The sequence below is a fragment of the Neofelis nebulosa genome, chromosome 7 (assembly GCF_028018385.1).
Source record: "Neofelis nebulosa isolate mNeoNeb1 chromosome 7, mNeoNeb1.pri, whole genome shotgun sequence".
In the NCBI taxonomy this organism is placed as follows: Eukaryota; Metazoa; Chordata; class Mammalia; order Carnivora; family Felidae; genus Neofelis; species Neofelis nebulosa.
This window is the reverse complement of record NC_080788.1, coordinates 37,802,941-37,820,187: the sequence shown is the minus strand read 5'-3', so window position 1 is coordinate 37,820,187 and position 17,247 is coordinate 37,802,941. Positions and strand designations below refer to the sequence as shown.

The following is a 17,247-nucleotide window of genomic DNA, read 5'->3' as shown; positions in this document are numbered from 1 at the left end:
CTTGGCGCAGTAGAACCTTTCTTCAGCGAGGCCTCGTTTGCCGGCCGGGCGGCTTTGGAGGAGACACCCGGCTTAACCGTCCCTCCCGCTCGCACCCTCCCCCTCCCGGCCCAGTCTGCGGAGGCGCGCCTTCCTGCCCGCCCCGAGTTCGGGGGCTGCTGCCGCGGGAGCGTTCCGCCTCGCTCCGGAGGCCCCCCCCCCCAGGCGTGGAGCTCCGAAGCCTTCGGCAGCGTCTGGCGCTTCGGAGCTGTGGTGGGCGAGGGCCCGCGGGTTTCCTCCAGCTGGGGAGGACGCAGAGCGGAGGCGAGGGCCGAGGAGGTTCCAGGCCCGAGGCCCGGCGGGCCGGGGCGAGGGAGACGCGCCCACCATTCGCCATCCCGGGCGCGAGCGGTCCTCTAGGGACCTCGCCGGCGACCCGTAGCTCGGGCACGCGCCTGTCGCAGCCCGCAGGAAGGAGGGGTCCGGCCTGAGGCCCAGGGCGGCGGCCGCCATGGAGATCCCCTCGGCCCAGGGCCGGCGCCTGGGGCCTTGGGGGCGGCCCTGACCGCCCTCCTCCCTGCCCGGACCGGGTCGCGGACGTGCCCCCTGCGGCATTCGGCCACCTCTGCGTCTCCGCCCTCCCCGGGCCGCGCTGCTGCCTGGGCGCGGCGGCGGCGACGGCGCCCTGTTGAATGGGCTGTGAGGGCCCAGGTTTGAAGCGCTGGCGAACGCGGCCTCCGGGGGCGCAAGGCAGCAGCAGCGGTGGCGACCAAACGGGTGTTGGAGTTGGCGGCGGCCATGGAGGGCCTGGCTGGCTATGTATACAAGGCGGCCAGCGAGGGCAAGGTGCTGACCCTGGCCGCCTTGCTTCTCAACCGGTCTGAAAGCGACATCCGCTATCTGCTGGGCTATGTCAGCCAGCAGGGAGGGCAGCGCTCCACGCCCCTCATCATCGCGGCCCGCAATGGGCACGCCAAGGTGGTGCGCTTGCTGTTAGAACATTACCGGGTGCAGACTCAGCAGACGGGCACCGTCCGCTTCGACGGGTAGGTACATCCCAAACCCTCTCCAAGCGCTCCGAGAGCCCCCCGCTCCCCCCGCCTCCACTGTCTCTTCCTAGAGGTATCACTGCTTCCTTTCTGTGCATCCTCCTGCCGCATTAATGACCACTTCATCTTCCAGGGCTAATACTTCATCCCGTGTGTTGCTCATCCTCCTCGGTGCCTACCCCTCATTCCCTCTCCTCTGTGCGTAAATAGCCACACCTCTGTCTTGATACCTGATCGGTATTCTTCTCCACTAGAGAGTCTGTGAGCAAGTGGTATGGAGGAGGTGCACCTTTCCAGGTTTTACCTTTGTCGATGGTGGGGGTCGGAACCGAGAGCAGAAATTAACGCGGTCGGCAATTAACATCGAAGACTTCTGTTTGATGACTTAGTTGGTCACCCCGTTTTTACTCCTTCAAGTGATGGTCCCTTCAGGCAGGTTGCTGGGGCCTTCATGTCCAAATAAGCGCCTAGAACTCCAGCGTCTGGAGGGGTGGTCGGGCAGCCAGACGTCCCAAGACATGATTCTGACTCTTCCACGTTCCTCGGGGTAGAGATGTTGGCTGCAAAAATGGCCCTGGGGCTGGTATAGCAGATGATGCCATTGTTAATACACGTTATCTTGTGATATTGTGAGGAAACTTGATTGCTTGCTCTTCTTTGAGATGGGGAGTTAAATTCATATTGTCGCAGTTAAAGTTTGGTTTTTAGGTCTAATTGTACATATTTTTGGGGTGTGATAATAGTTAACGCAGAATTGTCAGGTTTGACAGTGTCTGCTGTGCTGGATGATTATAAAGTGTTTTACAGATTACAAACTTCATTGATTGCATTTGTATTTGTTGACTTTTGTGCCAGTATATGAGCCATTCTAGCATTTTTATTTTTTTTCTTTTTGAGGTGGATGTGGTCCAAGCACAAAGATATGTGTCTTTAGTTTTGGTGATTGAGAACTGCTTGGTTAAAACCGCATTGAAAAAGCACTTCTTGGTGATGACTAGGGCGTTGTTGAATTTTGGTTGATTCTTTTTTACGTTTAAATAATAAAAGCTTTTTCTTCTGTTTTAGATGAGAAGAAAATATTTTAGAGTATTACATTTTAATGAAACGATAGCCTGTGTTGGTGGTTAATCTACGGTGCCACCTCCCTAGACATTCAGGAGATGGTCTTCTTCCTGTTGATGAAAGATGGCAACCTGATTCGTGTTTGCTTTCCCTTACTGGCTTCTGTGTCCTTTCTATAACTCCCTGCATTCCCACAGCCTTTCCTATACCTGGAGAAGTGCCACAGAATGACCCCTGAACTTCCAGCACCATTCCAGTTGTACAGGTGCATGCATTCATTGAGATATAACAGCTCCTGGGAACACCGCAGCTAAGGAACTTGCTGAGGCCTGTTGGGAAGAGGGGAGAATAGTGGTGAGAAAAAATAGTTTCCTAAAGTATTTGGAAAGGCTTTGCTTACTGCTGTCTTCCTTAACTATCAAAGAGAAAGGTATTTTGAGATGGAATCAAAAGAACTTGAAATGACTAGAAATGATTAGAAATACAGCACTGAGCCTGTATAGTAGTGTATCTTGCCTGGTGTTCTCCCCCGGCCAATAAAATCAAAGAGTTCAGTGGGCAAACACTTACCGAACTCCCGTGTGCCAGGCTCTGTGGTAGGGATTGGGTATGCAGAGGTGAGTAACGTACTGTTCCCACCGTGGGGGAAGACAGTCTAGTGGGGGAGACACAAATAGCTATATAAATGAATAATTACAGATGCCTTGCCATTTAGAGTTTTAGAAGTCTTTGGGACTGCTGAGGGAGCCATAAGTAAAGTGCTCAGCTTTGCCTGGGGGAATCAGGGAAGGCTTCCTGGGTAAGGTGATGTCAGAGTTGGATCTTAAAAGAAGTGAGAGAGAGAGGCAACAGCCTGGCGAACTTGCAGTGACCAGTGTTTCAGTGTGTTTCAGTGTGGTCATAGGAAGGGATTCAAGCCGGGGAAATTGAGAAGAGATTGTGGGAGACTGGAGAGAGGTGGAGGCCAGATTTTGATGACCCTTGTGGGAAACAGCGAGTCGGATTGGTGAGGCTGTAGTTGCGAGCGGTTCTGCGTTTGAGATTTTGGCCAAGCGTTCTTTGTGTTCTTCAGTCTGCCTTTTTGGTTTGTGGATTGTTACAATTATGAATTTCTTGGCTGCTATGTAAAGGCAGTGGAGAATTTTATTTATTAAATGCCCGCAGTGGGCCTAGCCCTATTTATTACATCTTCTGTGGAGGATACAGAAAAAAATGCAAGGTTTCTACGTTTGAGGAGCTTACCAATTAATTAACAAGGGAGAATTGAAGTTCATGGCCACCTTTCTGCCCACTCACAGCACTCTGAGATTTTGCGGCTTATTCCCGTCATTTTGGCATTTCAGAACTAGATAAAAAAGAGTGTTATTTGCAAATGTCATGATTTCACTTTGCACTCATTCCAGACATTGTGAAAATGGCCTGAATGCGGTGTTAACAATATGAAGCTCACTCATCCGTTGGGGGCTGGCTTTTTGAGAAGTACTTAGCTAAAATCCCCCCTTAGGTTCCATTGGCACTTGAGAACCATGGCCAGGTGGGGACTAGCAGGTTCTCTCTGTGTGCTGAGCTAGATTGGTGTTTCCTAGTTTTGGGTCACTTGTGTACCGTCTTCACAATTTTTTGTCAGATTGTTCATTATTCTGTTATTTGCTCGATTTTTTTTTTAAGTTTCACTTCTTATCTTCATTCTAAGCATCGGTTGTCTATGTGATTATGGGTTTGATATAGTATGTATTGTGTGTGTGTGAGAGAGAGAAAGACATTAAATATCTTATTTAAAAAAGTTATTTTTAAGTCTATGTTCTGCCTAAAAATTTCTGTTATACCTTAGGAAACTAAAGTGGATTCATAATAGAGTCTCAAGGAGGAAGGGACTACCTACACCTACCTAGATCAAGCCCCATGGTGATATTTGAGCCCTTGTTCATATTTTTAGGAGGAACATTTGAGATTATTTTACTTATGGCTTAATATGCGAAGACTAAAATTGACAGACAAGTAGGCAAGAAAAATTACTTGAGTGGAAATGAAAGAACCTTTAGTTGGAGAATGGAAAACTATTAAGAATGTTACAGAAATGGAACAGAACAGAGGTGAGGTGTCACGTGACCATGGAATATTGTGTTGGCCTGAGTTCCTAGGGCCCACCGCCAGCTCTGGGCCAGAGTTTGTGGGGAACCCTTATGCTAAAAGAGGTTTGCTGACATGGATGGGAAGGAGAACAGGACCTCTGGGAATTCTGAGGCTCTTTGTTGAGTTCTCTTATTTTAAAGTTGGTGCTAGTACTAATACTTTCAATGTCCTGGTAGAGGGCAGGCATGAGGGGCACATCATCATTTGACTTCATTTAAAAGTCATTGTTGGGGAGTATATATTTTAAGAAACTGCACTTGATCTAGTAAATGATTTTAAGGACTTTGGTTAAAATAAAGTAGTGATCATTTACATTTAATGAATTTTTATTTCCATTTCAAATGCTTGAACCAGACATTTTTATTTCAAATTGAACCAGGAAATAGTTCAGTTTAGTTTTGTGATCAGAAAGGTTATCTTTTATTGTGAAATGTTTCTGTGTGTGTACAAAATGTGTGTGTACATTTTGTTTAAAAAGGTGAATGTCAGATTTAGTTTCTTGATATTTATGTATTTACTTACTTAATTTTATTATTATTATTTTTTTTTTTATGTATCTCTACCCCCAACATGGGGCTCGAACTCACGACCCCAAGATCAAGAGTCGCACGCTCCACCCACTGAGCCAGCCAGGTGCCCCGGTTTCTTGATTTTTAAAATGAAATACATAATAGGGAGTTTGCATTGCAGTTTGGACTGAGTCTAGAAAGATCATTGTTTTGTAGTGCTTCTCCCATATGCACTAAGTACATATTGTGTTAATTTTATTATATTTTTATTTTCTGTTATAAATGTGTTTGGTATGTTGTTTTGAGGCAGTCTGTGCTCATAATTTCAGCTGAATTTTATGGACAAAGGAACGTCATAGATTTTAGGCTTATAATTCCCTTTAATCTGTTTAATTTTTTGTTTAGATGTAGAAATGCAAAATTTACTAAGGCTAGTGTTTCCGAAGGACTGGTCATTTTCTAATACATTCTGCAGTGAATATTTTGTCCTAAACTATTTATTTATTTATTAAAAATTTTTTAAGATTTATTTTAAATTTTTTCAACATTTTTTATTTATTTTTGGGACAGAGAGAGACAGAGCATGAACGGGGGAGGGGCAGAGAGAGAGGGAGACACAGAATCGGAAACAGGCTCCAGGCTCCGAGCCATCAGCCCAGAGCCTGACGCGGGGCTCGAACTCACGGACCGCGAGATCGTGACCTGGCTGAAGTCGGACGCTCAACCGACTGCGCCACCCAGGCGCCCCTAAGATTTATTTTAGAGTGAGTGAGTGGGGGGAGGGGCAGAGGGAGGGAGGGAGGGAGAGAGAGAGAGAGAGAGAGGGAGAGAGAGAGAGAATCTCAAGCAGACTCTATGCTCAGCAAGGAGCCCTACGTGGGGCTTGATCTTACACCCTGAGCCAAAATCAAGAGTTGGATTCTCAGACTGACTGAGCCACCCAGATGCCCCTGTCCTAAACTATTTAAAAATTTTAATTGCCTCAATAAAAATAGATAATTGAAACTTTCTTGAGGCTTCTGTCACATCGTTATATGGAAAAATGGAAATGATTAGGCTGCACCACAGAAAGTGTATTTTTAAAGTGCAAGGGAACTGGGGCGCCTGGGTGGCTCATTCGGTTAAGTGTCCGACTTTGGCTCAGGTCATGATCTCGCAGTTCATGAGCTCCAGCACTGCGTTGGGCTCTGTGCTGACAGATCGGAACCTGGAGCCTTTTCAGATTCTGTGTGTCTCTCTCTCTGCCCCTCCCCCGCTTGCACTCTTGTCTCTTTCTCTTTCAAAAATAAACATTAAAAAAAATAATAAAGTGCAAGAAAACATTTAACTATGTAAATGTAACTATATATTAACTATGTATTCATTTTTGATAGACGAATCATCAGTTTCAAAATGCTTTTTAAAGTTAAGTGTTTGAACAATGTCATGTGTTATGTTTCCTTACGTTTGATGCATTTTATAGTTTCTAGAGTAATATTGTGTTTCAATCTCATGTAAACCTTTTAGTTACATATCTGTAAAATGAGCATAATAATAATATCGACCTTGTAGGGTTACTGGGAGGAGGGCATCGTGAGGATTGAATGAGATACATTGCATGTTGAGTACTTAATACAGTGAGTGCTTGGCACATGGAAAATATTTATTAGCTATTTTTGTTCATTTAAACTTTTGTTCATTTAAATTTTTTCTTTAATTGTGTCTCATTTTTGTTTTTAATTATGCATATTTTTAGTTAAGGTATAATATCTAGTAAGCTGCATAAAGTTTAAGTGGATAGGGGCACCTGGGTGGCTCAGCTCGTTAAGCATCTGATTCCCATCTGGCCTCAGGTCATGATCTCTTGGTTCGTCAGTTAAAGCTCGGCATCAGGTTCTGTGTTGTCAGTGAGGAGCCAGCTTGGGATTCTCTCTCTGCTCCTCCCCTGCTCACTCTGTCTCTCAAAATAAATGAGTAAACTTAAAAATAAAAAAGTTTTTTAACTGTACAATGTGATAAAATTTTAATATGTTTACATCCATGTAAACACCTTCTAGATCAGTATGCAGGACATTTTAATCATTGTTTCCCTTGTGCCCTTTCTCCATCAGTTCCTCTCCTTTTCCTTCTCAGAAGTAAAGATTATTCTGACTTCTATTATTATATATTAGTTTTGCCTATATTTGAACTTCCTATAAAGGGAATCATACAGTATACTCATCTGTCTCTTTTTTTGCTTAACACGTCATCTATGAGATTCGTCTGTGTAGTTGCATGTTTCGGGGTTTTTTAATGCTCTGTAGTATTCCATTGTATGAACCTACGGCAGCTTATTTATCCTGCACCAGATATTGTAGGTGTTTCCAGTGTTTGACTTCTACAAATAAAGCTGCTATGACCATTTTTATGTAAATGTCTTCACTGGTGGATATTCGTGTTCATTTCTCTTCAGTTATATGCCAAGGGGTAGAATTGCTGGGTCATGGGGTTGGTGTATTGCTAAACAGTTTTTCCAAAGTGGCTGGAAACATTACATTCCTACCAGCAATGAGAGTTTGAGTTGCTTCATATCCTGGCCAACACTTAGTATTGTCATGTCAGTCTTACTAATTTTAGCCATTCTGGTGGCTGTGTATTGGTGACTCCTGGTTTTAATTTGCATTTCTCTCGTGAGTAATTATCTTGCACATTTTTTTCATATGTTTATTGGTCACTTGACTATCTTCTTTTGTGAAGTGTACTCATTTAGTCTTTTCACCCATTTTTTAGTTAGGTTGTTTGCCTTTTCTTATTGATTTGTGAAATACATTTAATGGAAATATCTTCTCCCAGTGAGTGGACTGCATATTCACTTTCTTCACAATATCTTTTGGTGAATTGAAGTTCTTAATTTTAATGAAGTCAAATAAATCAGTTTTTTCTATGATTAGTGCTTTTTTTGCATTCTGTTTAAGAAATGGTCATTAACTCCAAGGTCATTAAGATAGTCTTTTTTTTTTTTTTTAGAAGCTTTTATTGTTTTGCCTTTAGATATAGATGTATGCCACTTCTCTAATTTTTATGCATAGTGTGAGGTAAAAGCCGAAGTTACTTTTTTCCCATACAGATACTTAGTTGCTTTAGGACCATTTTTTTAAAAAGAGACCATACTTTCTACCTGATTTTCAGTGGAGCTTTCGTCATAAATCAAGAGACTATGGGGCGCCTGGGTGGCTCAGAAAGTTGTGTCCGACTCTGGATTTCGGCTCAGGTCATGATCTCAGGGTTGTGGGATTGAGCTCTGCTCAGCGTGGAGCCTGCTGGAAATTCTGTCTCTCTTCCTCTCCTTCTCCTCTGCTTGTGTGTGCTCTCTCTCTCAAAGATTAAAATAAAATAAAATTAATTTAAAAACTATGTGTGTGAATCTACTTCTGGATTTTTTTGTTCTATTGATACACTTGTCTATCCTTGTGCCAGTGACACATTATCTTAATTACTGTAGTTGCCCTTTTTTTTTCCTTTCAAGATCCTCTTGGTTGTTCTAGGTCCATTGCATTTCTGTATTCCTTTTAGGATTAATTTGTCAATCTCTACATGTGTGGCTATGCCCGCGTGCACACACACACACACACACACACACACACACACTGTCTCTCTCATCCACCCCTGCTGGGATTTTGGTTGGAATGCATTGACTCTATAGATCATTTTGGTGGAGAATTAACATCTTAACACTATTGAGTCTTCTAACTATGAACATGGAATATTTCTCCATTTATTTAGACCTTTAATTTATCTCAAGAATGTTTTGTAGTTTTCAGTGTAGAACTCATATATTTTTCATTAGATTTATTACTAGGTACTGATATTTTCTGATGCTGTCACAAATGATATTTTTTTGGTAGTGAAAGAAAAATGTTTTGAACTTCGTATAATCATGACAATAAAAATGTTAATGAATTTTAATTTTACTGAATTGTTTGCAAAAGCTACAGTCGGCAGCCATTAAAACCATCACTGATGTATTGTCTTCTTTTTAGGACTTCTACTTTAGTTTAAAAAATCAATTAACAAATGGCACTTACAAAAAATAAAATTTAGAAAAGAAACTTCAGAAACCTGGTTTTTTCTTCTTCGAGGTTTGTCTTCCATACAGTAAAAGGCACAGATCTTAAGTGTGCACTTTGATGAGTTTTTTTGCCCTAAATATCCACCCATGTAGCCACTACCCAGGGTCAAGATATAGGACATTTCCAGCAGCTTTAAGCCTCTTCCCAGTCAGTCCTACCCCTTTCCCATAGGTAACTGCGTAAGTCCTTGTTAGAAGACTTTTGTGTCATTTTATGTCACTTGAAAGTGAAGAAGTAACTGCCTGAATTGTTATAAAGTGGGTCTTTTGTTTTTAGCAGAAACAACAGACCGATGGTGTTTTGGGGGTGTTGTTAATTGGAGTTAAACTATGATGTTTTTATTATACCAGAGGAATTATACTCTTCCATTTCATGGACGATATAATTTGACCTGTGTTATAACATAAGGCTGTATAGTGAGGAGCTCAGCAGTGAGGTTTTTAGTATAGATTCTTAACTCTAGTAAATATTGCTTTTGTTTGATCTTTTTCCTTAACACTTCCAAGTATACTTATTTCAGTGGTTCAAGCACAGTAGATGTAAGTATCTGTAGCAAAAATCTACTTTTTAGGGCTGATGCTTAGTAACGCGATAAAAAGTTGAGAAATTGACGTTGGGGAAAAATTGAAGGTAGACAGATCGACAAGATTGGCCTCCTTGCACGTCTGATTTTATGTAAGTAGTGAACCTCGTGTATATGAGGCAATAAGTAAGTGGTGACTATGAAGCCAAAAAGTGCAAGCACAGACTGAAGGTCAGGGAAGACGCCCACCTGTTTTTAGGAAAATGCTAATTGTTTCCTGCTCTTAATATTTTCCCCCAGTGATTTTGTTGAAGAACATACATAAACCCCTAATGTACGCACATATATACATGCATATTTTTAAGACTTTTACATTTTTTAAATTTATTTTTATTTTTTGAGAGAGCTTGTATGTGCACGCACATACGCACAAACCGGGGAGGGGCTGAGGGAGAGAGAGGATCTTAAGCAGTTTCCATGATCCATGTGGAGCCAGACTTGGGGCTCGATGCCATGAACTGTGAGATCACGACCTGAGCTGAAATCAAGAGTTAGCACAACCCACTGAGCTAGCTACCCAGGCACCCCTTGAGACTTCTTTTTATTTATTTATTTATTTTTGAAAGAGAGAGACAGAGCGTGAGCAAGGGGAGGGGCAGAGAGGGAGATACAGAATCTGAAGCAGGCTCCAGGCTCTGAGTTGCCAGCTCAGAGCCCAATGCGGGCCTCGACCCCACGAACTGAGATCATGACCTGAAGTGAAGTCAGACGCATAAGTGACCCAGCCACCCAGGGCACCCCAGAGACTTTTAAATTGGAGTATAACAGAAATGCACTAATTGAACGTGTTTTTTCAGAAAGGGAACATACTTGTTTAATAAAGTTCCTTTTGTGCTTTCTCCCACTCTCTACTCCCCTTAAAGGTAAACAGTGTCCTTCTGACTTCCGACACTACAGATAGGTATATACATGTAGTAATATAATATGTACTATGTTTGGTTGACTTTTGCTCAGCATTATGTTTATGTGATCCTTCCATATTGTATGGAGCGGGAAGTTTTTCATTCTCACGGCTGTGGTAGAGGTATATATTTGATTAGCTCAGATAATCTTAGGAAAAAGTTATCTGCTTAAATCCTTGTTTTCCTAAAGCAGTTTTCTAACACAGCGTCAATATAGGGATTAGGGTAGCTTTCTTACTGACATATAGAGAGAAACTCTGGTCCCTGAAGGATCCTGGGAAGGAGGAACATGCTTTTTCTTAAGAGCCAGTGCATCAACTGGGTGGTAAAGAAGTTACGAGCCTCCGTACATTTCCTCTGTGTTTTCTGAAATGTATTTACTTTTGCTAGTAAAAAGTTGGTGATTTTTTTTCTTAGGGTTATATACGTTGGTAATAACAGTAATAGATAGCTAACATTTATTGAGCTTATACAAGGTATAAGTACAATGCACCATGCTTGACTTAAGTCACCTGATTTTATTTTCACACAAACTAATGCTTTATTTGCATTCTGTAGATTGAGGGTTTTGGTCAGTGCAAACGAATACATTCTTTAAACTTCTCTCAGGGCACGTGGCCTCCATTTTCTGACGGTTTGTTCTTTTCACGAACAGGTATGTGATTGATGGCGCCACTGCTCTTTGGTGTGCAGCAGGAGCTGGACATTTTGAAGTTGTTAAACTTCTAGTCAGCCATGGAGCCAACGTGAACCACACCACAGTAACTAACTCGACCCCCCTGCGAGCGGCATGCTTTGATGGCAGACTGGACATTGTGAAATACTTGGTTGAAAATAATGCCAACATCAGCATTGCCAACAAATACGACAACACCTGCCTGATGATTGCAGCGTACAAGGGACACACTGACGTGGTCAGATACCTTTTAGAACAACGTGCCGATCCCAATGCTAAAGCACATTGTGGAGCCACAGCCTTGCACTTTGCAGCTGAAGCCGGGCACATAGATATCGTGAAAGAGCTGATAAAATGGCGTGCTGCTATAGTGGTGAACGGCCATGGGATGACGCCATTAAAAGTAGCTGCCGAAAGCTGTAAAGCCGATGTCGTCGAACTGTTACTCTCTCATGCTGATTGCGACCGAAGAAGTCGGATTGAAGCTCTGGAACTCTTGGGTGCCTCCTTTGCAAATGACCGCGAGAACTATGACATCATGAAGACGTACCACTATTTATATTTAGCCATGTTGGAGAGGTTTCAAGATGGTGATAACATTCTGGAGAAAGAGGTCCTCCCACCAATCCATGCTTATGGGAATAGAACTGAATGTAGAAATCCTCAGGAACTGGAATCCATTCGGCAAGACAGAGATGCTCTTCACATGGAAGGCCTTATAGTTCGGGAACGGATTTTAGGTGCTGACAATATTGATGTTTCCCATCCCATCATTTACAGGGGAGCCGTTTATGCGGATAACATGGAATTCGAACAGTGTATCAAGTTGTGGCTGCACGCCCTGCACCTGAGACAGAAAGGTAACCGGAATACCCACAAGGATCTTCTTCGATTCGCTCAAGTTTTCTCACAGATGATACATTTGAATGAAACTGTGAAGGCCCCAGACATAGAATGTGTTTTGAGATGCAGTGTTTTGGAAATAGAACAAAGTATGAACAGAGTAAAAAATATTCCAGATGCTGATGTCCACAATGCTATGGACAATTATGAATGTAATCTCTATACCTTTCTGTATTTAGTGTGCATCTCCACCAAAACACAGTGCAGTGAAGAAGATCAGTGCAAAATTAACAAGCAGATCTACAACCTGATTCACCTGGATCCCAGAACTCGGGAAGGTTTCACCCTGCTGCATCTAGCTGTCAACTCGAACACCCCGGTTGATGATTTCCACACCAATGATGTCTGCAGCTTTCCAAATGCACTTGTCACAAAGCTCCTGCTGGACTGTGGTGCTGAGGTGAATGCAGTAGACAATGAGGGGAACAGTGCCCTTCACATCATCGTTCAGTACAACAGGCCCATCAGTGATTTTTTAACCTTGCACTCTATCATCATCAGCCTGGTTGAAGCTGGCGCCCACACTGACATGACCAATAAACAGAATAAGACTCCGCTAGACAAAAGTACGACTGGGGTATCTGAAATACTACTTAAAACTCAAATGAAGATGAGTCTCAAGTGCCTGGCTGCCCGAGCAGTTCGGGCTAATGACATTAACTACCAAGACCAGATCCCCAGAACTCTTGAAGAGTTTGTTGGATTTCATTAAGTGACTGGATATGCAAAATCGTTTAATGTGGTGCTAAAAAGTAAAGGACTTTAATCACAGACAATAGAATTATGTGTTCATAAATTCTGCTTTTCTTTCCATTACCCTTCCTCCCTACCCATCCTTCCTTAGTTCTGTATTTGGTCTTTTTGCCTCATGACGTTGACTGATCTCAAATACACTTTAAACAACGCCACATTGTTTAGGTGTAACTATAATCTAAGGTGTCTGGATATTGGTCACTTAATCTATCTATCTTTCTTTCTTTCTTTCTTTCTTTCTTTCTTTCTTAATTGAAGTATAATTGAGATACATTATATTAGTTTCAGGTGTACAACATAATGATTTGACATTTGTATTTTTTTTTTTAAGGAATGAATATGAAATATTTTATGTAACAAGGGACGTTTATGATTTGAAGTCAATGTTTTAAAAACTGCCTACAAAAGTATTTCTGTTAAGCCTGTGTCAGCGTGTTATCCTTGCAGCAGTTTTGAGGATTTCATGAAGAAGAACAACTAAAAAGGACCATAAGAGTAACGGGATACCCCGGTGTTCTGCGTGTGCCCAACTGCTGCACGTAGGTTTTGCTCTTCCAATATTTATGCGGAGTGATACGGCACATCGTAACATCAGGAGGATTTCAAAAACACAACTGCAGATTAATCTGAAAATGTGCTAATTTCATAATAGCTATAAATGTATCAAGTTAAATCCATTGGAATTATTGCATTATGCTGGGTGGTACACACAAAGGAGTAATAGTCTTAAAGCAATTTTTCAGAGAATATCGATGGACTCTTTGCCATCAGGCTTAAATTCTAAAATTCTTTGGTCTCTGTTTTAAGGTAACTTCTCTAAATTGCAGTAGCCTGCATTTGAACTCAGCTCACAGACATGTAAAAATTATGAATACTGTGTTTTCTTATGAAACAAATTGTCATAATATAGTTACACCTTCTATTTTTGTCCCTTTCTCCCTTTCCTCCTGTGTGGTCTCTTTTAAAAATTGGAAACTACTTTTCCAGAGGGCACTGTTTGTGCCCCCCTCATAAGGTGTTTATGATGGATGAAAAGGAACAAGGATGTTTTTAATTTTTTCACTTTCTTTACTTTGTCCCTTATAATTAGTAGAAAAACCACTAGTGTGGTATAGGAAATGAAATGGTTTTGATGATAAAAGTAATTTGCAATGCTGTCTGGATGGTATTTCTGTCTTGAGAGCTGAAAGTTCAAGCACAAAATGTCACTGATTCTGATAGGCTGTGCAGAGGTCTTTTTGTTTTGTTTTGTTTTGTTTTGATGGCAGCATTTTAAGTGTCAGACTAAAAGAGTATTCTGTGATTATCTTTTAAGCATCACAGAAATTCAAGTAAAGGGTATACACCTATTTCTATTTCTATTGATGTTAAAAAATGATAAAGTAAAATGAGCTATATCTGTATTTTTTCTCTCTAGTGCCAAATGAATGCCTTAGCTACTCGTAGTGCATGGTACTGTAAGTGAAGACCAGCTTTTTTTTCGTTAATGAAAAGCATTATGATGCTGTAACATCAGCTATAAACTGAAAAAAAAACAAAAACAAAAACAAAGAAACCCCAAATCTGTATGGTTTCAGTGAGCATTTTATGTCTGCATATTGTTTGGTGAAGTATAAGAGAAAGGTTGCAGTTGAAACAGTATAAAGCATAAATGACCAAGCCAAAATTAGCACCTAGGGCCTTAAATAAAAGATACCCCACAAAATGAAATAGTTTGAAGGGTGGGAGGGATTGGAAGGGGGGGAACCTTAAAAACTTTTTCCCCTAAGGATGCAAGATACCTTTATGGCCACCGTAGTTCTCCTTCATGCTCTTGTTTCAGCTAGGAACGTTTTGATGGCAAATTCTGTCATGGTAACATATTTCTGTTTTCCTAACCTGAGGTCTTTACGAGGAGGGTTTTCAGGATGGTTTGAAGGGAGATACTTGAAAGAGCCCTAATTTGAAAGTTACTGGCCTTGATCCTTCCGGTGCAAATCAAGGAAATACTGTACCTTGCTCTTGGCAACTCTCGTGGCCTGAAAGAGAAAATGCACGTCCTTGAGGTGAGTGAATCACACCTTTTCCACAGCTTAGGTCAGACCCTGTATCTTTCAGACTTCAAGGCCTGTGTCTCTGACAGTCTGAGGAATGGCTATGATACTTGGTATTCAGTTGGTTCCATTATGAATGTGTATGATTTTTAAACACCAAAACTTAAAATACCAGATAATGTTGCATGTTTTAAAAACCATCCCTCTGGCTACCCAGGACCAGCACTCTTTTAGATCTTACGCATTCATAAAATGAGGATGATGATTATATGTACATATTCAGACGTCAAAATTTAATGACAGTGCTTTTGAGAAGGGATGCATGCTGGAGAGCGCAGCTGCTGACTGGAGTGCCGACAAGGTTGGAGAGAGAGTGTGAAGACAGTGGGAATAAACTGTGAGCTCTGCTAATGGTAACATACTTTTCTACTGTAGTGTCGTAGTATGTTGTGCACTCCATTGCTAAGGATCTAATTCTGTCTTGTAAAATAAATCCAAATATGTATTGTGAAACATCTGTATAAAACCATTCTTGAAACAAGTGATCTACATGCCTGTTTTATTTGTTTTTGGTAGAATTATTTTAAGTATGTTTAGCCAAATCCTTCCCAAGCTTAAATGTTTTGTGTGTTTTTAAAAATTTATGATTATTATTATTTTATTTTATTTTATTTTTTAGGAAAATAAATCGGTAAGAAAGGTCAATAGTTCTGTATCTCAGCTCATGAGAACTCCAGGCTGTCTCCATTTTCCAGCCACTTTTGTCATTTTCTGTTTATTATTGGTAGAAGTATGCTTCGGATCGTAAGTCTTCCTTGATAATATTACAAATTCAGTCAAAACTTCTTTGTCTTGCTCAGTAATTGTCCTATAAATTTGGTTGAACGAGAGGCCCAGGAGGATGGATATCTGGGCAAACGAGGTGAAACTTAGGTGGGTTTTCTGCTTTTAAATAAGAGTTGGTGAAACTGAACCCTTGAATTTAGGTGACTCTTCAACTCAAGGAATGGGCAGCAAATCCATCCCCTCGATTAAAGAAGGGGGAAATTTTTGTTGTGAGAACTCTGACACCACATGGTTTTCTTCACTCTACTCTGGATTGCTCCAGCAGGCCGCAGTCCCACTACCTTAAGGTTCTTTGCCGTGGGAACTTCAAACAAACGAGCCAAAAAAGCAAGCTTTGGTCTTGCTTGTTTCTGGGAAGGGTTTTGTTTCAGTGTACTACTAGTTGATTAATAACCGATAATTAGGGAACACCTAGGTAGGTATGATAGCGCTGTTTGAAGTAACAAACCATTCGGGGGGGGCGCAGCTCCCTAAGTATCAACTCTGTGTCTGGCGAGTGGTTTTGCAAATTACATATCCCAAGGGAATGACAGCCTGTTCCCAGTCTCCACTGCAGTTGAGGCAGCTACTTTATGGATAGGACCATTTTGGATTACTCGTGCAGAAACTTTCCTTTTTGGGAGCGGGGCGCGGTGAGGAGGTGAGTTGCTGGCCCTTGGGTTAGTTTTCTGGGTTTAGAAGCAGCCAGTGATTGAACTAGTGAGTAGGTGGACAAAAGTAGAAAGGGCTTGTTTTTCTGGTAGATTTTCTGTAAAAATCCTAAATGTTCCTTTTAGTCTAGCCACAAGTATCTGTGTACAGATGACTCTTCTGTTTTCCTCACTGACTGTGCTGTAACACTGAAATGGGTTAAAGAAAACAAAACTCTGCCTTTTGCTCTATGGAAAGTTACCAGTCCATAGGATGTTAAGCTGGGTGTTTATTTCCACTCTGAAAACGCACAGCTCTGCTCTGGATGCCCTTTCTGGAAGGTAGAAAGCTCCTAGGTACGTGTGGCACCTTGCAGGGCTTTGTCATACACGTCGGGCAGACTTGCCCAAGTCTTCAGATGGCCTGGGTTCTACGTACAGCATCCTCTCTCCCAAATAGGGGATCTGGAATAAGTCCACGGGGTAGTGATGGTAGATACATTAATTTTTAAAACTGTAAAGTAAATGTGGTCTCTAGTCCTAGGTTTGTGGTGTGTTCATTTGTGTTAATGTGCAGGGAAGGGACATTGACTTGATGGTTATGGGGAGTATATCTTGATGTGTGTACAGGGGTGAGTATTGCTAAATTATTAACAGCTTTTCATTTAGGGGTGAGTCATGTGATGAGTGGCCTAATCAGCAAAATGAAGGAGCAAAGATGCAAGCTTTGCCCAGTGGTGAAGTAAACAAGGTTTTGTATCTGTCTTTTATCAGGTGTTGTAAAACTTGCGCATGGCTTTTTTTGTTGTGGCTTATTAGTAATTGGTGGAGGAGAAAAGATGAGGAAAACCCCTCAGCTTTGCTAACCACTCTTTTCAGAGGTACATCGTTGGGGAGTAAAATCTGACTGGCCTAATGTCTTGAAAAGATCCTATCCTTTATAATATTCACCCCATCCTGTAATCCTCCGCATCGAGGAACTACATTGTTGTATTCTAGTAATTCACTGTGATTTATAACAAACCAGTGATGTCATTCTCTTGTGCACTTTTGTCAAACCATTTACGTGACTTTAATAAACATAGTGAACTTGCTGACTGCA

General features: G+C 41.6%; 1 protein-coding gene across 1 annotated transcript; it reads left to right on the top strand.

The window, feature by feature from the left end:
• The first annotated feature begins 776 nt into the window (after positions 1–776).
• FEM1B (fem-1 homolog B) lies at positions 777–17,247 on the top strand. Its single transcript, XM_058737274.1, has 2 exons — positions 777–1,025; positions 10,961–17,247. Exons 1-2 carry the CDS (start codon positions 778–780, stop codon positions 12,594–12,596), a joined length of 1,884 nt encoding a protein of 627 aa, XP_058593257.1. The 5' UTR covers position 777; the 3' UTR covers positions 12,597–17,247.